A 26,786-nucleotide genomic window follows, 5' to 3' on the forward strand; every position below is an offset into this window, starting at 1 on the left:
AAAAAAAGTGTGAGCTACTTAAGTGGGATGTACTACTTCCTACTGTCAAACAAGTCCTTCAAAATTGGTAACTTTATGATCAGCTCAAACTCAGAGATCATTAGGATGAATATAAATGTCTGCTGATGCTTAGAAATACCCCGGGGAGAGAGGCAGGGCAGGAAGGGAAATAATCTGTAGCAAAATGAAGTGCTTTGATAGACCTTTAATAATTGCAGATCAATCCCTTGTTTCAATAAGTATTTTCTAGAATCAGGTCACAGCTGCCAGTGCTTTATGCTGGGACCATCATAACAAATACTCATGGAAACAGATGTTGATAGAGATTGTCTTGCTGAGAAGCCTCCTGAAGTCAATGACAGGGAAATTTTAAATATTTAAGTGCAATGTGTATAGTAATGGGCAATCAGTCTTTGCATGCTAGTGGACTCGTGCAAATGTCACCACCCTGAAGTTTATCCTGCAGGATATTCCCTACAAGTGTAAATGTTGGTATCCTCAGTGGACTCAGCTCCCACACTACTCATGTGGTATAAGAGTAGTAAGTTACTACAGAACAGAAGTTGGTGTTGTAGGGATGACACTTGAAAGCTTCTAGACCAACATAATGAATCTCATTCCAGATGCTCCCTACATGCACATACAACATTCTTTTCTTGTCTTATGGCTGTTTTAAAATTCTTTTTCTGTTCCTTAGACTTAGGTCTGTGACAAATTATTTTTGAACTTCTTTGTCCGAATCGTTTTTACTTTGAAGTCCTCTTCTTGTTCCAGTTTTTCCAGGATGGCACGTATTTCCTGGGGGTGGTAGTTCCAAGGCCCCACTCCTCCCTGCAAAGGCAATAAAATGACACAGTGATGCTCAAGCTGACAGAGCAGAAATTCTTCAGAGCACAGTAGCTGCAGCAGAACTGTGGGCAGGTGTGCCTTGGGCTCCCTTTCCACTGCAGCCAGTGGGAGATGGTTATGCACTGGTTACACCCTGTTGTGTCACTGGGACACAGCCAATGTCTGCATCCTGGAGGTGGGAAGTGTTCCTGGATCTCACAGCTTAGATGTACCTTGGGTTACTAGTGAGCCAAAAGATAAATATTTGAGCAAGACTGAGGTGTACATCAAATGTGTACACTATGAAGGCCCAGACTGGTTTTGCTGCATGTTGATTTCTCTGCACATTTACAGTGCATTGTGAAATGTTTAGCTCTCAAACAGAATTAAAGACTGTTAAATGTAAAGCAGTCTCAAGTTACCTTGAAATTTAAAAATCTCTGTATACTGTGCTCACTGCTGCTGATATTTTTTACCTTGTAGATGACCTTCCCTCCTTGAAGCAGGTAGAGTCGTTCTGGCAGTGCAGCATATTTTGAACTGCTCAGGTTTTCCATAGTGTCTAAAACCACTGGACATAAAGGGTGATTTTTCTGAAGAAATTGTGCTGCAGTTTTTCGATCTTCAAGGCTTCTGTGATTTTTAATAATGACATTGTTTTTAAAAGCCCATCCATCTAAAATAAATGAGAAAGATATTTAGCAATGAAGGTTTTGAATAGGTGCAAGGGTGTGTCATATCTGAAAACTAGGTTAAAAGAATCTTGCAGTTTATTCCTAACATCAAAACCTGCCATGAAATGAAAGCCCACCTCAAACTATGGCAGCCCTAGAGCTTTCCAATAAGTGGTCCCAAGGTCTGGTTTTTTTCCCCTTTAATTTAATCAAACCACATTTTCCTCTTGCAGTGGATTCAGAAACATTTAACGGATTTTAGCTGAAAATTTCCCACATAAATTGACCTAGAAAGAATACATGTTCTCCACCTGGTGTCTCTTTGGGTAAGGTTTGTCAATGCTGTTCATTCTGCTTGGTTGTACTTATTAAGCCTATAAAACAAAATTACAGGTCTGTGTGAAGAAAAATGTGAGCCAGGACACACCTTTGTTGTTCAGAACTATGCAAACAAACATTTGCACACAACTCCCAGTAAAGTAGAAACTAGTAAAAGGGTTTGATGACTTAGTCATTATCTGATTCTCAGTTGCTGAAAATGACATATTGCTAAAAAACTATATATATAAGGTTTTAGAAAAATCTTTAATGCTGGGATAAAACCAGTGCCAATGTGTTACTTAAAATCCAGTGTAGATAAACAAGTGTGGTTTGTTTGCTTGCTAAATTTTTCAAAGTGGAGTCTGCATCCTGTTCTTGGAAAATGTTAAAACCTAATTATAATTTTCTGTTAACATATAACATAACATACTGTACACTTTACTTTTATTCTATGAAATGTCCTTTCTTCCCCTTTCCATTAGGAGCTGTACTAACACTGAGAAGCAATTTTTAAAAGATACAGCTGTGTCCTTCATGTGAGTAACTCAGTGCAAAGTCAGAAGTGTAAGTAGAATCTTAGGAGAATTAGGGACACAAACTGATGCCTAGATGCAGTGTTGCCACTTGATTTGAAGATGTCTCTCCTGTTTGCAGCCCCCTCCTTTGCTAGCACACTTTTTTTTTTCCCCCTGAAGGAAGTGACACATTTGCAGCTGTGGTTGGCATCACTGTGGTGTTTGTACTGTACCTACTGCATGAGCTTCCTCAATGTAGATGATAAGGAAATCTGCTATTGAGCTGAAATCTTTGATGAGCTTGTTGAACTCATCAAATTTTAGCATAAATGAAGGTCAGGTGCAACTTCCAAAATTCAGGATTAAAGGTCGGTTATCTGGGGGGAAAAAAAAAAAAATGTGGTTAAGCAAAGGGAGGAAGGACAGAATTAAATACACTGAACTGAGCCTCTGGTGCAGAGATTCCTGGACAACATTTAAGTCACTTCATAAACTTCTCCTAGGTCAGTAAAATCAGCAGCAGAACCTCTGCATCTCTGCAAAACAGGTATAAAGGTGTTTTTCCTAGCCTGGCTGTGATCTGTGCTGCATCCAGCAAGGATTTTACCTGAGGGACCCCTGCCCAGTACAGGCAGGAGGCACCCTGCAGCTTCTCTTTTCCTCATCACAAGAGCCAATCTGCAAGTTACCAACATTTTTGGGATAGGGAATTGATCCAAAATGGGCATTTCAGCCTCCCTGAGTTCCTTACTATGGAGCAATTTCAAAAATACTAAACATGGCCTTCTGCAAGGTTATCCAAGGACAGTGGTTCAGGTGTGGACATTGAGGACAGAGTCCCAGTGCCTTTTCATGTCCAGAATTTTTTTAGATGTGTCAGTTCAAGCTGAGCTGAGGGGAAACTGCAGACTTTTCAGTCATGCATCACAGGCTTTCATGCTTTTAATGTATTTCTGCAATTTCCTGTCCAAACAGAACTCTGGTTATATATTATTAAACTAACCTTACACTGGCAAAAGTATCTGCAGTTGCTTACAAATTAACACAGTGTTGTGTTGATGTTGGCATCTGTTTGCAAGGCCTTGATTTAAGAGAGCTTGCAGGATTTTTAAGCACCTCTTTTATGCCATGAAATTTGTTCAAGATCTTTCTGGCATGGCTTAACTTAAAAGCTGCTACTGACATAGATCCACATCCTAAAGAATTAAATAACAGTGGTACCTTCCTACTAAAAGATACTGTGTATCTTTTCTCCAAATTTGCAGCCCATTTTCTACATAAATATCTATATATAATTAGGAATGCAGAGTGAGAGATGAATGTAATCCCTCCCGTGGGGATGGAGGCTGCAGCTTAATGATTAATTCCACATTCTACCGAGATCTCAGTGGGAGGCAGCGGACAAAGTACAAAGCAGCTACATCTGCTTTATTCCCAGCCACTTTGGATCTGGAAAAACCCACTGTGTGCTTTCTAGGCTTTAGGCTAGCTAAGGGAGCTGGTGTGGAATTTTCTATATAGACAGGGAATGACAGCCAGTGCTCAGGATTTGTTGCACACGGTTTAGTTCTGGGCCTTCTCTCCCTAAAACAAATTACTACCTTGGCTTTCAGCAAAAAGTGTTTCCAGGCAGAGCCAGCTCTTGCAGAAGCTCAGTGGTGTAAAGGAATAGCACAGACAGGGTGATAAATGCAGTTTATTTTTGAAAATCGAGAAGCAGTTGGAGTAAATGTGCTGCATCTTCTCCAGCAGGTGAGTGCTGGTGCTCTGCACGATGCACTCAGTCTCCAGCTGCCTGTCCCTGTTCCCTCAGCAGCATCTCCTCATTTAAACTCTCAGCAAACCCAACCCAGCTACCTGGCTCAGTTACTGACCTTCCATGAAATCCAGGAGGTGACAAACTTCCCCAGCGAGGGTCACCACCGGCGTGTTGGGAGCAGGGTGTCCCTCGTAGGCTTCATCCTCCAGCCTCTTCCACTTCACCTTCAGCACAAACTGCAAATACTTGAAGCTGAAAAAAGTCGGGCCCCAGTTTTCGTAGCTGAACTTTGGATTCTGGTTCATTCTGCTCTTCTCGCCCATCTTTAGGATGTACCTTTTCATGGCATTGGGGAACAGTATCATCAGTGTTTTGCCAACAACAACAGACAGAGTAACCTGCAGAAGAATCAGGATTTTCTGTAGGAATACCCTGATGCCCAGCATTGTGGTGGTGAGGTCTGGCTGCTCGGATGGGAGCAGAATGCGAGTCAGGGGCAAAGGTAGAGGGTGAGGGGGAGGGAAAAGGTTCACGTGTTTGCTTGAGTTTCTGCCTTGCCTTGTACACTGTCCTCTCCCTGCAGGATCCTGTCAGCTGTGCTCCTTTCAGCTGCACCAAAGTGCAGCCAGGGTGGGTGTGTGGTTCTCACTGCAGAGCTGTGAGGCTTATCCACAAATGGGGTCTGTGGTTTACAAATGAGGGGAGCTGGATCAGGGTGTTCTCCCTGAATCCCAAAGTAAAGACTAAGGTGCTGGTGCTTTGGGCCTTGGAGTGATGCAGGTGCTGTGCAAACAGTGCCCTGTGCCTCCTGCTCTGGGGCTCTGCTGCACTCCAGGGTTTGGTATTTTGGGGCTGAAGGACTTAAAAGAAAAAAAAAAGGTATATTCTGGTATATATAATATATGAAATCCAGCTGGTGCCCAGCACAGGCAGGAAGGACATGGATCTGTTGGGGTGAGGCCTTGAGAGGCCACCAAGACCAGTGGGATGGAGCAGCTGGGCTGGGAGAATTGGGATTGTTCAGCCTGGAGGAGGCACTGGGTGACCTAACTGCGGCCTTCCAGCACCTGAAGGGAGACAAGACAGATGGAGAGGGGTGTTGACATATTGACTAGGGCCTGCAGTGACAGGACAAGGGGGGATGGCTTCAAACCAACAGATGGCAGGTTTAGAGTATATATGAGGAAGAAATTATCTCCTGTGAGGGTGGTGGAACCCTGGCACAGGGTGCCCGGGGAAGCTGTGGCTGCCCCATCCCTGGAAGTGCCCGAGGCCAGGCTGGACGGGGCTTGGAGCAACCTGGACAGTGAAAGGTGTCTGTGCCCATGGAAGGGAGCTGAAATAAGATGAGCTTTAGTCTCCCTTCCAACCCAAACCATTCTGTGCTTCTCTGATAAAACTCTCAGTTACCAAAACACGCACTGTATACGTTTATAACAGTTTATCTGCAGTCCGTGTATATTCGCACGCAGACGCTCACAGCCGGCAGCCACCGCCACAGCCGACCAGCCGCGCTCGGGTGCCGCGGGCCCTTTAAGGGGGCGGGCGGGCGCGCACGCGGAAGCGCCGCGCGGGCTGTGATTGGTCGGTGCCGGGCGCGTCACCGGCGGGGCTGTTGCACCGCGAGGGGCGGAGGGCAGAGGGGCCCGGCGGCGCCGCTGATTGGCTGCGGGGGCGCGGCGGCCGCGGCGCCTTTAAGGGAGCGGGCGGCGGGTGCGGGGCCGCGGCGGTGCCGAGGTGCGGGGCACGGGCGGGCTGCGGCCACGGCAGCGCAGGCACAGGGCGCGGCACCGGACCCGCCCCAGCGCTGTCCCTGTCCTCTTGCAGGAGGGTCGAGCCCCCGGGAGCTGATCCTCAGCCAGGCGGATGAATGGCGACGGCGGACGACCTCAAATTCCAAGGTAAAGGCGATGTCGCAGGTGCGGACTCGGGGCTGGGCCCCAGCTGTGGGAGCCTTCAGGCGCTGGAGGCTTTGGGAGCGTTTCCCAGCGTTCGCGGAATAAAAACGTCCTGGGAGTTTTGCTTGTGGGGTCGGGATGGGGTCAGGTATCCTGGATTTTCTGAGGTGAAGTTGTGCTGCTGGCGAGCTAAAAAATGTAACCCGTGTTGACTGAAATCGTCTGCTGTGTGGTAGAAAGTGACAGCTGAAAAGGGGCAGAGCGCTCTGTAACCTGCAGAAGGCCCCGGTTTGGGACTTCCTTAGTTGTTCATTAAAAATTTCGTGTCAGTTTTTTAGGAGAATATTGAAAGTGCCCATTTCTCCAGCGAGGCAGCTTTCCTCTCTCCTTGCAGGGACCCGCTGGCCCTGGGGCTGTTGGCAGGGCAGGAAGCGGCTCCAGAGGTGCCGCTGTAACATCCTGCAGGCGGATTGGCAGGAAAAGCAGACTCACATTTTATTGAGTGACTGAATGTTCAGCTTGATCCGTGTCAGTTTGGGGTTTAGGAAACAGATCGTACCCAACATGCCTAAGCTAGGTCTTTGTGTGTTTATTTGAGCCATGAGAACAAAAACTTGAGTGTCTTGATCATCGCCTGTCTTGTAATGTACTTATTTGCAGAATTTGACGATGCAGCTAATTTGCTTGCAGCAAATCCTGATGCCACCACCATAAGCATCGATGAGCCAGCTGAAATCCCCAAGAATCAGCACAGCCGCCTGCAGGAGCCAGGCAGGGAAGAGGATGATGAGTTACTGGGCACTGATGACTCCGATAAAACAGAGGTAATGCTCTCGGCCCTGCTGGTGGAGGCCTGGGAGAAAGTTAGAGAGGAACTTTTACAAGAGCATGTAGAGAACAGGACAAGGGGGAATGGATTCAAACTTAGAGAGAAGAGGTTTAGATTGGATATTAGGAAGAAATTCTCTCCTGTGAGAGTGATGAGGCCCTGGCACAAGTTGCCCAGAGGCTGCCCCATCCCTGGAAGCGTGCAAGGCCAGGCTGGATGGGGCTTGGAGCAACCTGGGATAGTGGGAGGTATCCACTGTGGCAGGGGCTGGAAGGAGATGATCTTTAAGGTCCCTTCAATCACAGGCCATTCTATGGTTCTGACAGCAGAGGGAACTTGTCATGGTGATGAGGGCGTGTGTTCCAGATGATGTGGCAGCAGGTAGTAACAGGCTGCTCTTTAGAACCTCAGGCTGTGATTCTGTCTACAGGGAGATAAGAGGCTAGTTGCCATTGGAGGGGGAAAGGGAAACCCTTACATAATCTGTAGGAAGCACTACCCTGTTAAGTTTGTTTTCAGTTTGGGTACCCAAATCATGTGACTACTGTGTAAATGAGCTAGTAATGCATTAATTGTGTGGTTGTAACACTTCCCACGTTGTCTTTTCCACCATCCAGCTGCTTGCAGGACAGAAGAAAAGTGCCCCTTTCTGGACTTTTGATTACTACCAGACCTTCTTCGATGTAGACACATACCAGGTTAGTTATCTGCTCCAGAGGAGAACTGTTGTTTGAATTATGCCTTATCCATTGGGGTTTTTTTTCCTTCTTGCATTGTCAGTCAGACAAATCCTTATGTTTCATAGGTCCTGGACAGAATCAAAGGGTCGGTGTTCCCAGTCCCTGGGAAGAACTTTGTAAGGCTGTATATCCGCAGCAATCCTGACCTTTATGGTAGGTATGAGGTGGGAGAAGTTATTTTCTGTCCTAAATATTTTGAGTCTGTATTTCATTTTATTTGCTGGCCTGAGAAAGCAAGAGGGCAGAGGCAGTGCTATTGATTTTTGTCTCCCTTTAAGGTCCTTTTTGGATATGTGCTACACTCGTGTTCACCATTGCTGTTAGTGGCAATCTTTCAAATTTCTTCATCCATCTGGGCAAACCAACCTACCATTATGTGCCTGAGTTCAGAAAAGGTTTGTAAGTAGTCATTGCTGGGGGGTATTTTTGTGTCTTTTTTTTAATGTGCAAATGAAGTAATATAAAACCATGTAATGGCTGATTTAGAACAGTCTGAACATTAAACCTTTTGTTGTGTTTCCAGTGTCCATAGCAGCTACAACGATTTATGCATATGCTTGGCTTGTTCCCCTTGCTCTCTGGGGATTCCTGATGTGGAGGAACAGTAAAGTCATGAACATTGTCTCCTACTCATTCCTGGAGATAGTGTGTGTATATGGCTACTCCCTCTTCATCTACATTCCTACAGCGGTATGTATGGCTAAAGAGTGTCCTTCTCACTTGTCCTGCTTAAGATTTGCTGTTTCTTATAATATTGTTGATATTTGTCAAGATTTTGGAGACTAGGAGAATCATTTGCTCTTTTTCTTGAAGTTTGTCTAGTGTAATGGTGTCTTGGAAAAGCCCAGGACGCATCATTTCCCCAGAGGCAGCAAAACCAAGCAAGGTGCTGCTGGTGAGCCTGGCAGGCAGCCTGAGGCAGCCTCAGGAATCAGGATGTTTGTGTCCCCAGGGAACAGATATCTCTGCAGGACAGCAATGCTGATGGCTCCAAGGACAAGTTTCCCTGGCTGGGGACAGGCTTGGAGGGAGTGACATAACTTGGGATTCACTCTGTGTCTGGGAGTAACGCTCAGCACTGCTCCTACTCATTCCTGCAGTGACAGAGGTGTGTCAGCCAAAGCCTTTTCCTGCCTCTTGCAGATGCTGTGGATCATCCCCCAGAGGGTGGTGCGCTGGGTGATGATGGTGTTCTCGCTGTGCCTCTCGGGCTCTGTGCTGGTCATGACCTTCTGGCCCGCCGTCCGTGACGACAACCGCAGGGTCGCCGTGGCCACCGTGGCCACCATCCTGCTGCTGCACGCCCTGCTGGCTGTTGGCTGTCTGGTGGGGCACTGCCATTCCTTTCCCCTAAGCTCTTACTTCCTAGGACAGCTGGCATGTTTTGGGGAAGGGAAGGAAGGATTGGCTGGTCACTGGGAAACCTCCAATGTAAAAATTCCAGTTATTTTAAACGTAGCAAAAATTAATGCCAGTGTGACCCTGACAGTGCTGGTAATAAATTCAGTAATCAATAATGGAGTCATAGAGTATCATAGAGTATCATAGGGGACCTATCAGGATCAGAGAGTCCAACTTTGACAGGACAGTCTTGAATTTACCTGGAATTCATCATAGTATCAGCAAAGCATTAATCTTTATAGTGTCCAGTTGCACTTTATTCCAGTGAGTACTGTGCTTAGTCCTTTAGAAGGATTATATGTTCAATGAGTTTTAGCAGGTTTATACATAGTAAGTGTTGGAAAACAGAAGACCCTGAGGCCCCTGAAATAGACAAAGAACACTTAGATTATTTGTTTCCTTATTGCAGTGGGTAGAAGTGTATCAGCCAGGCCTCAGTTTCCACAGCTTCCAGAGTAGATGGATCTGGTTCCCCACAGCTCAGTGTGCAGGGAGGTGACAGCAAAACACAACTCTCCCTGGATCTGCAATCCAACCCTTTCCAGTCTTTTTCAAAGGCCTTGGCTGCTAACAGTTAAATTTTAAATACAATTCAGAGCACTATTTTATTTGACCATTTCTAATCTAATAAAAAGAGAAAAATACTGAAATTTGCCATTTCAGTGCTGTGTTTGATGGGTGTGGAAAGAAAGAGCTGGGATTAGGCAGCACTGCATGTTTCTCTCTAAACAGTTTTTTTCTCTGATAATGTAGGCATACTTTTTTGATGCCCCTGAGCTGGATATTCCTGCACCTATTATTCCTGCTCACAACAGTACTGGAACAACAGTAATAACAAAGAGTCACTAAATAAGGTAAGAACCCAGTCTAAACTTATTTTTTTTTCCTGAAGTTATCACAGGCATCTTGAAAATTTTCCCCATCACTATGGTTGAATGGAAAGAGGTTTAACAGACTAATTTTGTTAAATGGGGTTTATATATAAATAGCATTTATTAACTTTGTTTCAGTTGTAAGTTTTAAGTACAGATGTAAAAACTGAAGAGTCTGAGGAACAAAGATCTGTCACCTTTCTGTTTGAGGTTTGCTCATTCCCAGAGGCCATTCCTTTACAAAAACCCAAAAGCATTTATTTGAATTTATTCTGCACAAGTAAAACTTAAGCAATAAACTCCTACACTCCAGTTTTTCTTTCCTTTTAATGTAAAAAGCAGATTTTTTTTTTCCCCTTGATGTTTGAGACGGTGTTTCAGAGCAGCAGCCCTGTATGGGGACATCTGTGTAGGCTCTGGGCAGGGCTGACTCAGAGCCTGAGCCATCCATCCCTCTGGACTGCATTCCCTCTGTGGGATAGCTTGAGCATTTGCTTTCTGGCATCTGGGACTGCTGCCAGCAGCAGATGACATTTGAATTCTGTTGGATAATTCTGTGGAGGTGGTCCAGGAATGGGCTAATAGACATGTAAAGGCCAGGCCACTCCAAGTACACCAGCCACAGGTGTGTGAAAATCAGGGTATTTACTGAGTAGAAGCTATATTAGATTTAAAATAAATAATACAAAAAAATAGCCAAATGTGCCTTAGTGAAAGGCACATAAAAAATTACACAATCCAATGATAAAGTCAATTTTAGTGGCTTCTTTCCTGCAAGATCAATTTTTCATTCCAGATGCCTAATATATGATAGGAATGGATTTTAGTATTGTAAATTAAATATGTGCCTTATTGTGTCCTCTGGTGAGAAGCTGAAATATTCACTGGAGTTATTTGTCTCTTTCAGATAACAGCACCAGTTTCTCCACCTCTACAGTAGTTTTATTTTAGATTATTTTTTCACTGAGGACCTTGGAAACTTCAAGGACAAGGGATGTGTTTTGCAGCAGGACGGACAGTGATGTCCCATGGACAGATGGACATCTCCGTGCTTACTGGATCCTGGCTGCTTCCAGAAGGGGAGTGAACCATTGATCCCACCTAGAACAGAAAGGGGTTGTTTTTATTTGATTGAGATTTTTTTTTTAGTGTGTTGTTTTGCTTTTTGGGAGGATTTGTTTTGTTTTTTCTTTAATTCAGTGCTTGCCACACTATTTTGCATCTGAATAAAGCGTTCTGAAGGTGATATGAGATCTGTATTTTGTGCACAAAGCATCTTAATGCTCTAAAACTATGGGGAGGGTTTGGGCCAAGGCATGGTGTTGTGACAGGACTGAACACACTAAATGTGCCGCCAGCGAGGCTTTCAAAGTGTAAATCAATAGACGTAATGTGGACTAATGTGACAATTGCTTTCCTCACCGCCCCCGCCTGCATTCTGTCCCCTTAAACGCGGAGGAGAGCCAAGGCTCCTCAGGCCGCCATAGCCGCGCGGGGCACGCCGGGACTTGTAGTTTCCACTGCGAGTGACGTCACCCACGCGCTCCCGGGGACGGGGAGAGCGGGCGTGCGCGCCCTCCCATTGGCTGCCCCTGGGCGCGCGGCGGAAGTGTCGCAGAGCCGGCACGTGGGGCCGTTGGGCGGCGGCTTTGAACGGGCGGCCGGGCCGCGGCCATGGAGGCGGCGGCGGGCGGGCAGCGGGCGCTGCTCCGGCAGGTCTGTCCTCGGGCTGCGCTCCCCATACCCCGCGCTCCCTCAGGCGGTGGGCGGGCGGGTGGCGGCGCGTCCCCCCCGCTCCCGGTTCTATCACGCTGTCACCCGCAGGTGCTGGGCTGGCGGATGGTGTCGGTCCCCGGCCCCTCACTCTGTCTCCCCTCAGGTTCTGGGGTGGTGAGCCCTGCTCCCCTCACCCTGCACACCCGTCAGGCGCTGGGCTGGCGGCTCCCGGTCCCTCCCATTGTCACCATGCAGGCGCTGGCTTGGCGGGTCGCGTCCCCTCACGCTGTGTCCCCGCAGGTTCTGGGCTGGCGAGTGGCCGCCGCCGTGACCTGGTCCGTGCTGCTGCTGCCCCTCTGCACCGCGGCCTTCATCGTCCTCAGCGGCCTCGACCCGTTCCACCCGGTGCGCTGGATCTCGAGTAGGTGCCCGGCCGCGTTTTCCTGTTTTTCCTCTCACATGTTTGTGTTTCTGGAGTTTTTTTCTACACTGTTATTTTGGGCTCAGATAACGGGAACTGACGGTGGCATCACGTTACGCTTGTATTTCGAATAGTCTTTAAAATATTTCTGTGTTACAACCGCAGCAGCCGCAGTCCACCCTAGGTGGGAATAAGTGTTGCAGGTTCATGAGAGTATATCCCTCACAGAAGAAGAAAAAAAGAAAAACAACACTTTAGTTATCTGTTCTCAGTCCTTGGACTTCCCCTTCCACGCTGTGCAGCTGCTGTTTCCATAAACAGCTTCAGTTTTCTCTAGGGTGCACTGAATCCCAAGAGAAATTCCTGAAGCAGCCACTCTGCATGGTGAGAATAACTTTCCCTGAGTGCCTGCACTGAAAGGTGTTTAGCTGGAAGCTAAATGTTGTGTAGCTGGGGCAGACCTTATACGGGAACAGAATGTCCATTGACCATTACTCCCCTTTAAGCACTCGGTAGATTATTGTCCATTGCTTAAGTGCTCTTCTCTGTTACTTAACGTGTTGCTGCTGTGTTATTGCATTTTTCTGAACGATAATATTTTTATTTTTTTAGATTCTTTCAACGATTTGTATACTTCCTATGTCATCTTCTGTATTGTCCTGATGTCTGTGGTGATAATAGTAATAAGCATCTTCAACGTTGAATTTTATGCAGGTGGGTGTGTAAAGTGTTGATACCTCAATTAAATAGGATGATCATTTATAATTTAGTGACTGATCCTGACTATGAAAGTTCTTGAGTGATAATGGTGGGGTTTTTCCCCCTCTCTTTTTTTTTAATGAAAGATTTTATTAGTAAGAAGTAAAAATTATTTTTCTGCTTTTATTTACAGTTGTGCCATCAATACCATGCTCTCGATTAGCACTGATAGGAAAAATTATTCACCCTCAGCAAGTCATCCATTCCTTTGTTCATGCTATCATGGGAATGCTGGTTGCTTGGTGTGCTACAGTCATGACAAAAGGGAGGTTCCAGTTTCTTGCTGTGTCCTGCACGCCTTCAGAAAGGTAATTGTGTGTGTCAGAGATAAACAAAGAACTTTTATTGTTAAATGTGTTTACTAATTGTTTCTTTCAAAAAGAATCCTAAGAATTTGGGTATTCTCAAAAACCAGCAATTTCATGTTGATTTTCTTTATTAAAGGACAAAAAGTACCTCCCTCTGTTAATGTTACAATGCACAGAGAAATAACTGGACCAGAAAAACTACTTTGCCAGGATTCTTAATGGAAAGTTGATGACAAGTTGGTTGTCACTTGAACTAAGTCTTGGTCTTGTGGTTAATGGCATATCTTTAATGCATAAATGACAAAAACAGGTGGTGGAATTTCTACTTCAGCAAAAAGTTATTAAGATGATATCAGATGTACTGATCAGGAAAGTAAAATCAAACTTCTGATTTGACTTTCCTAAGGCTTGAACAGCTTTTTGTTTTGAACTCAGAATTGATTCTAGGTTTTCTATTGTAGCCTAGAAGATGCTGTTTCTCAGATGTGCCTAAACGAGTATCACCTCTTCTTTCTACTTTCTGGAGCCTTCTTGGGTTACAGTTACAGCCTTTTCTATCTTATTAACAACATGAATTATTTGCCATTTCCAATCATACAGGTGAGAGGTTTAAGCATCTTTGTAGACAGACATAAAAGTGAAACAGTGATCAAAAAAGCCTGGATAATTTATGAGTATGGCAGCAGGAGCTGCCTATGTGCCACTCTTGTCACTGATAGATGAAGTGTGCACCCAGCTTTAAATGCCAGCAGTGTTAATCCCACTCCTTCCTGCTCAGCTCCTTTTAAATGAACACAGAAACTGGGATGCTGTGACTCAACATTTAGACTACACCCCTCTGATGCATGTTAAAAGCTGGCTGAGGTGGCAGGTGAACTAAGGAAAAAGACAATGTGCACAAACTGGGTATCAATTTCAGGAACTGACTACAGGGGTTACCTAAAAGCTGAAAATCTTGACAGTTAAAAAAAACAAGTTCAGTTCAAGCCTAAGTAGCACATTAAATCTTGCTCAGAGCTCAACATCTAAAGCCTTTTTGTGTGTGTAGCACTATGGAAACTGAAATTCCATTAATTCCTCTGGAGGAGTCCTGCAGAAATCTGTACCAGTGTGGAACATCTTAAAAATACTTCTGTTGCTGCAGCCCCACAGCAGCCATTAACTTTGCCTGATTCCCAGATTGACACAGACCAACCAATTTGGCAAAAGATGTTTTTAACCAGAGGTGGTTGTATTGGTGAAGAACATGTGTGCTGCATTATGCTGACCATTCAGTTCACCAGTAAAGAAGCAACATTTTGGCAATGCTGTAGTTAGAATGTTTTTTAAAAATCAATTTCAATATTGTTGATTCTCCCTTTTTTGTTGTTTGTTTGAGTGTTTTTTTGTTTGTTTTCCCCCCCTTTTTTTTTTTTTTTTTTTCCTAATGCAACCTAGTAAAATAAAAAATTAAATCACTTTGGTTGCATTTGCATAGTTTCATTTTTGAGGTGGGTTGCTTCAGTCATTTGGAAACATAAAGTTAATTTATTTGGAGGAAAGCATCAGTGTTACATTGGTTTTACTGCTTGGAGGTTTACTGACTCTGGAACTCAGGGTTGTCTAAATTTCCTCTATATTTTAGTTGGTCATTTAGGAGTAAGTGAAATCTAGTAGATTAAATATGCCCTTTTTTGTTTCTTTTTTCTTTATTTTGCACTAGACAGGATTATTCTAGTTTGTTCCTTTGTGTATTGAGTCAATCAACCCCATTCTTTGTTTTCACTGCTACAAGCAGGAAATGGGATAAGAACTAGAAATTATTATAAAATGTCAGGAAAAACAGACCATAATTAATAAATGTAACACCTTAAATTTTTAATTGATCTAGTCTTCAGGCTTTCAATTACCTTGTCCTTTTTTTGTTGTATTATTTTTATTAACTGGTCATTGATTTGTTCTGAATGTGGAATACTAAACTATTTATTTTGTTTGGTTTTAGCAATACAAATATTTACGTTTCAGAAGATCTTTGCCTCTCCTGATAAAACACAGTTGTGTGGAATCACTCTATTTTGTTAGAAACTTCTGTGTCACATATTACTTTTTTGGTAAGGGTTCCTGAAATTCTTTTTTTTTTATTTGTAATTCCTGTGTTTGAAAACTTTGATCAGTCAGGCTTTGGATTGCTCCTTCCATTGCCTGGTGGTGGAAATGTGGTGTCCCAGAGCTGAACCTGACACAGCAGCAGTGGCAGAACTTCACTGTTGTGTAAGGTTCCACTTTTTTAGGCCAAGACCAGCACTTTAGCTTTACTCTTAAATGCCCTGTATATTGTTTGGAGGGAGCTTGGGAAACAAAGGCAGGATGGCTCCCTTCCTCCCTGCCTCCCATATGAAAATGGAGTTTGGTGTGTGATAAGATGATTGGTCTGGTGAAGATGATTGCACTGGACTTTCTAAAAATCAAGAATTCTTTGTTAGGGTTGTAATTATGTCAAAATATGCAAGAATTATTATCCCTTTATTTACATCAGGGGATAAATTAGAAGTATGGTGGTTCTATATCAACTTCCATTAAGTCTTTAAAAGCACTTTGCTGCTGCCTGGGCTGTAGTGAAAATTAATATTAAATTACTATTAACCCTCTTTTGTTAGTGAGGAGACACAATTAGCTGGTGAGAAGCAGCAGTAAAAGAGAAGGTCTGCATCTCTCAGTGTATAGCTGCTGGCCTTAAAGCTTTTTTCATTCTCTTTTTTCTATTTTGTAAAACAAAGTAACCCCAAGGCAGATAGTTTCCTTGTCCATGTGAGTTACAAGACCAGTCTCTTGTTTCTGCGTGAATTCTAATTTTGTCTTATTTTCTTGGCCTACTGTGTGTGTGTTTTGTAGTGTTGTATTTGTTTCAGAGTTTCTTTTTTGACTCCATAGGTTATATCCCAAAGGTATGGATTTGCACCACGATGGATCTTCATATAGACAGGTAGGTAGGACATTGTGCTGGAAACTTGGAGTATTGCTGAGTGGTTCCTTTGCTGAGGAAGTGCAGCTTGGCAGGAGGACTCATTTCTTTGCCTCCCCACACAGAATGTGGGGAGCTCTGGCCATTTCTGGAATGAATCCTTAAGGAACCAGCATCTCCTTATAGGAACTATTTGGTCATTAAGATAGTAATTAGGAAATGGCCTTTTTTTTTTTTTTTTTTATTTAATTTTCCCTTTAAGTCTCTAAAGTATTAGAAAGAGTAAACACCTCCAGATTGGATCTATGAGTTTTATTTGATTTTGTGTTGTGTTTTTTGGGGGAAGGGGGAGAACATCTTTATTTTTTTATGACTGCTGTTTGTTTTAAAATAAAGAAGCTGGAGTCTTAATACCTTAATTGACTAAAATTGTAGTCATTACTTATTTCATATTTATTTTCCTTAATTTCATTAATTTTTCTTAATAAGAATACTAAAATACTTATATCCTCTTGGTTATTTTATCTGTAGTAAATTACATCCTCTTGACACTCTGAGTGGCTTATTGGATCTCTCCTTGTTTTACCATACCTGGCTGAGTGGTGTGTTTCTTCTGATGACCTGGTACATTGCCTGGCTGCTCTTCAAAATCTATGCCACAGAGGTCAGTGCTTGTGACAGTGCTCAAGTTACATCATCAGTATAGCACAGATAATTCTTTCATTTCAAAAGCAGTTCTAGTAGGAAATAACTCATAGTGAGTTCTTGAATTTTCACAGCATGCACTACAGATAATAACTGATAACTGAATAGTCAAGGGAGGCCTGGCATTAACTGACTTTCCTTTTCTTCTCATAGCAAGACCTGTGCTCCTTACAAAATTAATTTTGTTATTGCCACCTCCTCCTCTTACTCCTTTGCTTCTGTTTCCAGATATTTCCTTTGAGAGGAAGAAATGGTTCATGTAACTTATTTTTTTTTAAATTAAAACACTATGAGACTCATGATAAAAGAGAAGAAAAAGTGAGGTTTAAATCCTGGGTCAGTGTATTGGTGCAAAGAACTCATGGAATGAAACAGCAAATACAGTGCTGTTGGGATGTTTAATTAGCTTTAATTAGAAAGGTGTAGTTGTTGTGACTACTTGGAAAAAAGATCAACAATGAGTCAAGCATGACAACAGCTCTGAGATGTGAGCAGCCTGTCTCAAAGGATAATAACAAGCACCAGTGAACACCTCATAAACATCTCTAATTACTGTATTGCTTATAAAACTGTGGAAGACAAATCATCCATCTGTGAAAGTATAAAATGGACTTAGCCCTTTTGGCTGATGAAAAAAGATTTGTTTATCCACGTGGTTTTGTTTTTCTTAATGAGCTAAATATCTCCCAAAGTTGCTTTTAAATATTTGCATAGTGTTAACTGAAAAGTCAGGAAAGAAATTAGCCCAGATGAGCACATTTATTTGAAGACAGAGATATTTGAATTTTCTAAGATTTCTCAATTTGAATGGAGTAAACTCTTTTTGTTTCTATGTTAGAAATTCCAGGCCAGTTTACTGGTCTTTCATAAGATTTTCTTGTGCTTTCCTCTGTATAACACAACTTTTGATGTTTGTATTTAGAGTCATCATTTTCCCATTCAACCAACATTTGCTCAGGAGACAGACCAGTGCCTGCCTAAAATCTTAAACAGCAATCCTCCCCTCCTTATAAAGGTAATTGAACTCCTACCTCTTCCCTGACAGGTGTGTGCTGAAAAGGTGTTTTTCAGAGCATCCAGTCACATCTTCCAGGTATCAGTTCTGTTCACTGAGCTGTTAGTTCCTTGAAAAGCTGCCTCAGAGCACCCACAGGCTGTTGCATTTAATGATGAAAACTTGTTTAGTAGTGACATCTGCTGGTGCTCACCATGCTGTTACTGCTAGCTGAAGATTAATTTAGTTAGAGCTAAGATCTGTGTGCAACAGAAGTGTCATAGTATGTACTGATGCAAAAACAGCAGCTTAGTGGCATTCAGGTTTTTTGTAATTCAACTTTGAGTCTTTTCACATAAGCAGGTGTTTTCTCAGATCTTTGCACTCTCAACATCTTGTCTCTGCAACATATATTTTAGCTCTTAACACATATATTCTCTCTTGAAATTAAAAATATATCCATACTTAGGTTGAAAGTTGGGTTTCTTTTTTATAAAAGGCAATATTAAAAAGCTGCTTAAAACCTGTGAGTAAAGAAGAGGAATTTTGGTCTATGGTAATCATTAATAGGACTTACTGATTATAACACTTAGAAATTGGAGAACTCATTTAAGAGGTATTATGTAAATAAAGATAAGAATATTCTCTTGCACATGCAAAATCTACCTTTATTGATTTTACAGATTTCTGATAAGGCTGGAGATACAATAGGCTGCAATGTCTTTTACATATCAGTAATGCTCTTAATAGCTCAGCAGCCCCATCCAGAGTGGTTTGAGGGATTTGCTTCCATTCTCTTTCTATTACATGACTGGTTTTAGTCAGTGTGAACTCATTCTTTGGTAGGAATTGATTTTATATGGATAACTACATAATTTTTAAGCAAATGCCTTGGACTTTGCATGCACTAAAGCATTTTCCTTTATTTATAGTTTTTAGCCCTACAAGACTTGATGTTACTTTCCCAGTATTCTCCTGTTCGACGACAGGAGGTCTTTAGCCTTAGTCAGCCAGGTAATTATAAAAATTATTTCATGTTGATTCCTTTTTGAAAATCATTTGTCAGATGTTCTTAGAAATTATGTAATGTTGTAAGGATGCTGCGTAAGCCAGGAGCCTCTTCCCTGTGGTGTCTTTCCCAAAAGGATGCTTAATTGTCTATATTCATATTGTTTCATGTGCTAAACTCAACCAGTTGTGGTGCCTGTTGGATTTAAATGACAGCCACAAGGAAACACAGGTTTAGGATTTTGTAAAGCAGGGCCCACCACCAGTCAGGTGGTCCAGACTGGATAACCTGACAGTTGTGTGTGGGAGCTGAATGTTGAGGTGTGAGTGAGGGGAAATCAGGCACAAATACTGAGTGACCACTGCAGCTCTGAGAGTAAATACTGGCTGTAACTTCAATTAGTGCACAGTCTTTATGCTGTATTCAGATATGGCAGAGGAGGACAGTTAAAACTTCTTAGAAGCCTTAGGAACTTTTTGTAGCACCTCATCAGGAATTCTAGTGTTTGTACTGCCTCAAAATTGTATTGCTGTTGCCACTGATACTTGTTCATTTTAGCTGTTCAATGATTTCAGATCTGTTGGGCTGAACTGCCTGTGTTGCCTGCTTGCTTAGCAGGTTTCACTGAAGTAATTTTAGAGTTATCCATTGAATCTGTCAATGTTTTCATCTTCTTCTCAGTACAAACAAGCTGTCACGGTGGAAATGCCCTGTGGCATTTTAGAAGCTGAGTGGCACTGAGACAGTGAAGCTCCTGCTGAGAGCACAGGGGCACTGTCAGAGCAGATGCAGGGAGGAGCAGCTGGGTTAAAGCTGCTCTTTGTGTGCACTGCCAGGTGGGCACCCACACAACTGGACTGCCATATCCCGGGAGTGTTTGAGTCTCCTCAGTGACCTGACTCAGAGGCTGATTGCACAGCAGGAAGCAGCAGCAGCAAATGGGAGAGCAAAGCCACCAGTGGGAGAGCTGAAAGTACCTCCACAGACTCCAGGTATGTGAGGAAATGCTCATAAAGGTTTGTAAAGCATGAAGGTAGCAATAGATACCTTAGTCTCAATTAAATTTTATGAGGAAAATGAGGGATTTCTGCAAGTAAATACAAGCAAAAGGCATCCTCCCCCAATTAATCTTAGGTGTTTGTGTTGAAATAATCCCAAAATAGCTAGAAAACTTGTAATTATCATGTTTACTCAGTTTGTTTACTTGCATGATAATATGTTCAATACAGTGTTTTTTCCATACTTGCAATGAATAAAAAAAAGTCTGATTATCACAGTTTCAGTAAGTGGTTCACAGCACAGGGAGAATTTAAGTCTTGCCAAGAGATGCTCTGTAATTTGCATAACTGCTGTTATGATTAGTTTAAGATGGTAAAATTAGGTTTTGTTTATGTTTGTGTGATTCACTAATATCACTGTAGAGTGAGGAAAGCCCAGTCTGACTCCTGAGCTGTGAGCAGCCTTCAGGCATTTCATGTGTTTTACATGCCAGACTTGGGACTCATTCCTGGCAGCACAGCTGTGTTAGCACAAGGCTGCCAGGTAATGCAATCCCCTAGCAGGCAGTGCCCTAGCAACAGTAGGCACTGTTGGTGTGTCACAGGTGAATTTCTTCTAGTGCTGCTGATCCTTGGATTTGGAGACAGACATGCCTTTTCTTACATGCCAGTTAGAATAGCATTTCATTCTTCTATGGACATCCTTTTTCTAGTACTTAATGCTAAGAGCCCACTTTATGGACATATATAGCAGAGTGTTGTAATGTTGGCTAGCAGGAGTAAAATAAATAAATCCACAAGCATCCTTCTCATCCCTTGCTGTTTTTAAACTGATGAACTTTGAAAACCCTCCAGCTTATGTTGATATGTACTTCTTTGCAAGACCAGTGTGCTAACCATGTCATTTCATAAAAGCTCTGATACAGAAGTTGTTGAAACAGCAATCAAATAACAAACCCATCTCCTATGTCATTGTGCCAGCCTGTTGTCTTCATGCAGTTCTTTGTTACTAGGAGCTGTTGGGATAGAAGACATGTCGTTCCAGTCACAGAGGTCCAACATTGTTCTCAGAGCCTCCATGTCTCCACTTGTTAAGCCATCCCTGATGCCTGTGAAGACGTCTCCTGGCTCTGATGTTGGTTCACCTTTCAGCTCTCCTGCTTTAAGTTACAAGATGGGAGTTGTGGATGTGAAGTCTCCTTGGCATGGACCAGTCCAAAGTCCCCACATCATGAGAAGGGGACCAAAGCTGTGGACGTCGGTTTCAGGTACAGATTCTTCCACAGCACTTGAGCCTCACAGCCATAAGTGTAGTAGCCTTGTCAATGGAGAGCTGCATTGAGAGGATTAAAGTGACAGCCATCAGTTTTTCTGAAGATACTCTATTTTTTTTTTCTTGCAGATCAGCAGATGAATGGTTCTCACCATGAATCCTTCCCATTGCTCTCTGCTGCAAGAGCTGGCAGTGAGGCAGTGCAGCCAAGATTTATTTACACATGGCTTCAGCACAAGCAAGAACAGGTGGAGTAAAATGGCAGTGCATAGGGGCTGCAGCTTAGGTGATACCTGTCTGGAAAAATTTTCCACTTTTTGGAATGAATACTTCCTTCTCCACTTACCTTATATAAAACAGGCCTTTCCCGTCACTCCCAATGCCTTTATGCTGTGTGAAGGTGGTAGGGTTGAGAAGGGCCAATTGTGCATGCCTTAAATAAATGCAGATGATATGTTTAATCTTTTGTTCCTTTTCAGATAAAAACCTTCTTGTCCAAACGGGCGCTGATAATGTATTTCTTCAGCAAGGTAAGGGTGGTCCTGTGTTTGAGACAGAGGTAATGGCTTTAAAACCTGTATTTTAATGTAGGGCTTTCCATAAGTATAACTTCTTGCTTGCTGTGAGCTTTACAAGAAGATTGTCCCATACCTGCGGAAAATAAGAATAGCAATGCTTTTTCAAACTCAACTGCATTTTGCTTAAAGCTTTCTTAGTCCTTAGCTGGTGTATATCCTTCCTCCTTTTTTTCCCCCTCCTCAATTACAGCTGTAGCATTGTTGGCAGCTCCTGTACAAAAAGAATTTTAGTTCTTTAGATCAGATTTTTCAGACTATTTCCCAAGATCTGTTGGCCTTGCAGGTCTGTTCTGAAACCTGCAAGTTTGGTGATGTTATTTATAAAGTGCACTCACAACACTTTGGTTTCTTCTCAGCACCCAGAAGCCTCCATCCAGGCTGTCTTCTCTGATGCCCAAATGCACATCTGGGCTTTGGAAGGTAAGTGGTTTCCAGGTGATCCACTCTGTTGGTTCATGGAAAACTCTCTGGGTTCTGTGCTTTACAAATGTAACAGTAAAAATATCTGAAATGCTTTTGACAAAAACAAAACTACATTTCAGACACCAACATGACTAAAGTCTAATTCACTTGTTAGTTTTGAGATCCCACGTGAGATCTCTTACTTTATGTTCTGTACAGATTCCTAAACTTGATTTCTGGTGCTTCTCTCTCATGTGAAGCCATGTACCACTTTTACATTTTTTTCTAGTGACAAATTAATGATGCCTTTTTACAACAGCTTTTCTAAATAAAGGCTCTGGGTCTTCCTCTGTTTATCAGAGAGGTGAGGGAGGTACTCATGTAGTAACTTAGCAAATAAACAAAAAGGTGGTTTGCAGAGAATTAGAAAAACAATGACAGTATGAAGTTACATTTTGGATTTTTCTTGTTTCTTTCAAGGTCATGAGTAAATACTGGTATTGATAGAATCTTCTATTACATTTGACTGTGCAAAGTTGATCAGTTTCCTTGGTGATGTTTTATATGGATATATAGAGTCTGGAGATGGGAATCACACATAATTTTTATACAATCTCTCTTGCTTTACCAAACTCAAGCTATTATACACTTGTCAAACCAGTGAGTGGTTTGGTCCTTGAGCCAGAGCTGAGGTGACTGTCAGCTGGCAGCAGCTGACACCATGATCTTTGTTATTGAATTCTCACCTTTTGAAGCATTCATTATGACTTTTTTTAAAGGTCTGTCTCACTTGGTAGCAGCCTCCTTTACTGAAGACCAGTTTGGAGTTGTCCAAACTACACTGCCAGCTATCCTGAACACGTTACTGACTCTTCAGGAGGTAAAACTTAACTTTTCCTTGCTGCAAGGCAAGTTTTGGAGAGGAGGAGTCTTGTTGATTTTACATAATAACCTTGCTGACTAGTCATAACATTGAAGTTGCTTCTACTAAAACAGCTCTTCTGCAGTTAATCTAACCAAAACAGCTGATTGCCACTATGTGCACTGTGAAACAGCTGAGTAAAAACCTTGTTGGTTTTTTAAAATGTGGAAGGAGAAAGTATGGAATGTTTAAAGAAATGCTACTGTGTGCTCCGTTGGTCTATTTCAGGGATGCAGCAATTCTAATACAGTATCTTTTGCAGAGTTAGAACTTAATCTTTATTTGGTTGCACACAATTCCTGGTGCAACATGGAGCACTTGGAGACATTGCAAATCTCAGGAGATAAAAATCTGTGTCTCTGCTAATACTAAGACACAACTCTCAAATTACTGATGTTTGTGTAATGTGTGTTTTGAAAAATCCAGATTTATTTCCAGAGCTATCCATGTCCTATTAGCATAACCATTCTACACTGCCCTAATGGAGATTCTTGGAAAGAATTTAGAGGTTATTAAAGTTCTTCAGTGTAAGTCATCTATTCCAAGAACAGGCACCAGGGGGAAAAACAAAAGCCAATACCCTTGTTTGTGAAAGAAACAAGGCATAATACAGGATAGAATTGAGTTTCTCCTGCAGCATGTGATGTACTCAGTAACAGAGAATCTTATTTCACAGAAGTTGGTTCTGTGTTCCTGTTGATGGCTGGGAAATGCTCAGTCTCCAAAACATTTTTGTGTGTCTTGGTGGAATTTCTGAACTTGCACTTTGTTTTTGCTCTATTTGACACAAACATGTCACTAGTTAATTATTAAATAATTGGGCAGATGACAGTTATCTGTTTTTCTCAATCAGGTGGTAGACAGACATTTCAAACTGCCACATGTTTCTAGCAAACCTCCCCGGATTTCAGGGAGTCTGGTGGACACATCCTACAAAACACTACGGTTTGCACTTAGAGCATCTCTGAAAACAGCCCTGTACCGGATAACTACTGTCTTTGGAGAGCACTTGAAGTAAGAACTTCCTCATGATTGCTTCCTTGTTAAATTGTTATTGTAGGACCTGTGAAAATGGAAGCTTAGGAAAAAAATCCCTTCTGGTCATAATTATAACGTGGTATTTTAGTATTTTTTTGATTCGTGGAACCTTAAAAAGTTCCTGTGTAGATACATGGTCCCCCTTAGAAATTTATTATTAATGGATTTCTGGGCAATTTTTCTTAGTGATTTTCATGAACTCTTTAGAAGCAGTTCATGAATACCACTTCTTTAATAAATCTGAGACGCTGAAAAGAAATTAACTAGAGACAATTGTTCTGCAGAGAAAGAATCCTATGAAGGGTCCAAATAAGGAAATTCTGTTGCTTCCTGCTTGTCCAACAGCTCTTCCTCAGCCAATCTCCCAGTGGGCAAACTTCCATACTTGGCATTAGAATATGTGGGACTGAAACTTCCTGTAGAATCTGCCCACCTCTCCCTGTGGGGTTGAAATGTCCCTCAGTTTAGAAGTGTTCAAGATACAGGAGGGATCATTTTAGGAGATTCCTTCTTACCTAAATCATCCTTGCAATTGATCAGTTGCTGTTTAGAGGTAAGGAAATGGGCAAGGTTTCCTGGTATAGGTATTTTTTAGAAGCAGTTGAGGGTAAGAACTGGCACTTTCAAGGGCTAATATGCTTCTTTGTCTTGGAACATAGATGGTTTTTCTTAAAATTTAGCTTCAGAGTAATTCATTTCAATGTATACTCAATTTTGGCATGAGACTTTATTTTTGACTTGTATTACTTTTAATGTAAAATGTTCTGCATTTGTTTCTAGTGCTGTACAAGTGTCTACAGAACATAAAAAAAGACTTCAGCAATTCCTGGACTACAGAGAATGAATTTTGATGCAGCTATGGTTGGATTTTTCAAGACTATTGCTAAGAAGAAAGTGGGACTAATGAGGCTTTTTACTTTGGCTTTTTGGAAAAGCATATGGAAGTATAAGTTGCAGAACAAAACTTTTAGAACTGTAGAAGAGTTCTTATGGGTTTGGATCATCTTTTGTATAATAAAACTTGTAAAATTCATCTTGCCTTCTTTTAATGTCACTTACAAATGAGAAAGTGCCAGTTCTTCTTTCTAGGTAAGACTATGACATTTAAGATTGCCAGAATTATTTTGGCACTCAGATCTTTCATTATTTTTCACACTGTGTTCTTTCCCTACTCTTTTCTGTTAAGGGGCTGAAGTGAGATTCACGTAGATACTTAGTGCTTAAGTGCTTCATAAATTTAGTTGATAACACTTTTAGATCAAGAGTGTAGTTTAAGTGTAGGAAACAGATGTGCCCAGGAATAAAACATGCTGCTCCTCTGTAAGCTGGAAATGCTCCTTCAGAGTAAAATGAGTGTGCAGGAAGGCATTATTAGCACACAAATTCTGCCTGGAAAGTGAGTAGCTCTGATTTTATCTTTAAAGTGACTTAGCAAACCAAATTCTGATCTATACAGAAACATACAGAAAACAGTACTGCATTTAGTAAAGCTCCCAAATAATGATACTGGGAATTAAAGTTTAGATCAACAGCTTTCTGTTCAGGGGGTAGGAAGGATGTTTGCAGCACATTCGAAGTTTTCAAAATTATATACATTATTAGTAGATTCTGGTGAAAAAATACTACTTTTGAAAAGCTTTTTATCTGGAAACCTATCTAAATAATTTGAAAATTAACTACTCCATTTTTAAACAGACTCCAGTTACTGTGATACCTATACTGGAAAATGTGTGGAGTATGAAGATGAGAACAGTAAGCTAAATAGTCTTGCAAATGAATTTAGTTTGATAAGGGGAAACAAAACAATCATTTTCCTTCAGTGCTGTTAATCCTATGGTTTTTGTTGTGGTGTTGTTTTGTTTTGTTTTTTTAACAGAGGACCCAAGATTTGAGGATGGCCATGATGTTAGTTATGTTGGTGTGATGTGGCTGTGTAGTAATAGGGTGTCTAGGGTTTGGGTAGAAGAGAAACCCCTGAACTCCAGTGAGACCTGCTTTCTTCAGTACAGAGAGGTAATTTTTTTCATAATGCAGACACTGCAGATGTTAGATTTGGTAGTGCAGGTGAGAATCATACTGTTTTTGCATTGAGATGGCCCATAGAAAACACAATTAAGTGATAGATAGCCTTTCACAATGTGTAAAGGTTAAGCTAGAGCTTCCCCACACTTGAATGCTACCTCAGGTAGAAGCCTCTTGCCTGCCTGACTTATTAAATAATTTAATTTGGTTTTTTTTTTTGGAATTGCAATGTGCACCTGGAGTTGAATAGTGCTTTAGCTGGTACCCAAATACTGCAGATGAAAGTTTAAAATAAATTTTTCACACTTTTGAGCAGGTGCAGTATTTTTTTATATTGCTGTGGTATTTTCTGCAGCACTCCCACAGCCACAAACTGCAAGTTCTAATTAAGTGTTAGAGTTGTGAACAACAGCCTTAAATGTAGATGACTTTTTGATGGCAAAGTGGTTGGGGTCCTTATGTTGCAGCAGAGATCTAATGTGTGTGTGATTCATGGCATTCTCCCTATGGCAGAAGAGCTTTCAAAAGCTGATTGCTTTGTGGTTTCTTGAACAGTTCCAATACTTAGAGCTGAAGACTTTTTTTTTAAAGCCTTAACTTAAAAGTGCATCTTTAACAGTATCTCATGCTTGTGAATCACAGTGTACAAGAATATAAAGTGTATGTTGGGTGCTCTTTGAAGTTGAGTAGCTGATAAAATCTTACTCTGGTTTTGGCTTTGGGAATAACTATTCCCATGGCAAACTGGTGATTTTTGAGTTCTTTTTTATACTTTTGTCTTAACATAAAAAGAATCAGTCTGTGAAACCTCTGTCAGGTAGGGGAAGAGTCTCCTGAGTTCAATTCTGCATTCTGGGTACTGA

At 41.9% G+C, this 26,786-nt stretch overlaps 3 protein-coding genes across 7 annotated transcripts; 2 read left to right on the forward strand and 1 right to left on the reverse strand.

The window, feature by feature from the left end:
• Positions 1–190: 190 nt before the first annotated feature.
• Positions 191–4,603, reverse strand: DIO1 (iodothyronine deiodinase 1). 2 transcript variants are annotated; one of them, XM_056497021.1, is made up of 4 exons: positions 4,213–4,603; positions 2,572–2,715; positions 1,305–1,504; positions 191–831 (listed from the first exon to the last, which is right to left on the reverse strand). In XM_056497021.1, exons 1-4 carry the CDS (start codon positions 4,541–4,543, stop codon positions 700–702), a joined length of 807 nt encoding a protein of 268 aa, XP_056352996.1. In that variant the 5' UTR covers positions 4,544–4,603; the 3' UTR covers positions 191–699. The 2 variants fall into 2 exon arrangements, with proteins under 2 accessions (XP_056352996.1, XP_056352997.1); XM_056497022.1 differs by lacking the exon at positions 2,572–2,715.
• A 1,132-nt stretch (positions 4,604–5,735) lies between these two features.
• On the forward strand, positions 5,736–11,083 carry YIPF1 (Yip1 domain family member 1). 4 transcript variants are annotated; one of them, XM_056497025.1, is made up of 10 exons: positions 5,736–5,834; positions 5,925–5,998; positions 6,656–6,819; positions 7,442–7,522; positions 7,630–7,717; positions 7,843–7,959; positions 8,088–8,254; positions 8,708–8,890; positions 9,719–9,819; positions 10,745–11,083. In XM_056497025.1, exons 2-9 carry the CDS (start codon positions 5,968–5,970, stop codon positions 9,812–9,814), a joined length of 927 nt encoding a protein of 308 aa, XP_056353000.1. In that variant the 5' UTR covers positions 5,736–5,834; positions 5,925–5,967; the 3' UTR covers positions 9,815–9,819; positions 10,745–11,083. The 4 variants fall into 4 exon arrangements, with proteins under 4 accessions (XP_056353000.1, XP_056353003.1, XP_056352999.1 ...); XM_056497028.1 differs by having other exon boundaries at positions 6,686–6,819; XM_056497024.1 differs by having other exon boundaries at positions 5,781–5,998.
• A 310-nt stretch (positions 11,084–11,393) lies between these two features.
• On the forward strand, positions 11,394–24,934 carry NDC1 (NDC1 transmembrane nucleoporin). Its single transcript, XM_056496984.1, has 18 exons — positions 11,394–11,553; positions 11,854–11,974; positions 12,587–12,688; positions 12,867–13,041; positions 13,503–13,641; positions 15,023–15,131; positions 15,952–16,003; positions 16,514–16,646; positions 17,610–17,702; positions 18,614–18,695; positions 19,527–19,682; positions 20,702–20,956; positions 21,091–21,209; positions 21,441–21,491; positions 21,896–21,959; positions 22,721–22,821; positions 23,717–23,877; positions 24,682–24,934. The coding sequence occupies exons 1-18, from the start codon at positions 11,512–11,514 to the stop codon at positions 24,743–24,745; spliced, it is 2,019 nt and encodes a 672-aa protein (XP_056352959.1). The 5' UTR covers positions 11,394–11,511; the 3' UTR covers positions 24,746–24,934.
• The last annotated feature ends 1,852 nt before the right edge of the window (positions 24,935–26,786 follow it).

This window comes from Oenanthe melanoleuca, chromosome 8 (genome assembly GCF_029582105.1).
Source record: "Oenanthe melanoleuca isolate GR-GAL-2019-014 chromosome 8, OMel1.0, whole genome shotgun sequence".
NCBI classification, from domain to species: Eukaryota; Metazoa; Chordata; class Aves; order Passeriformes; family Muscicapidae; genus Oenanthe; species Oenanthe melanoleuca.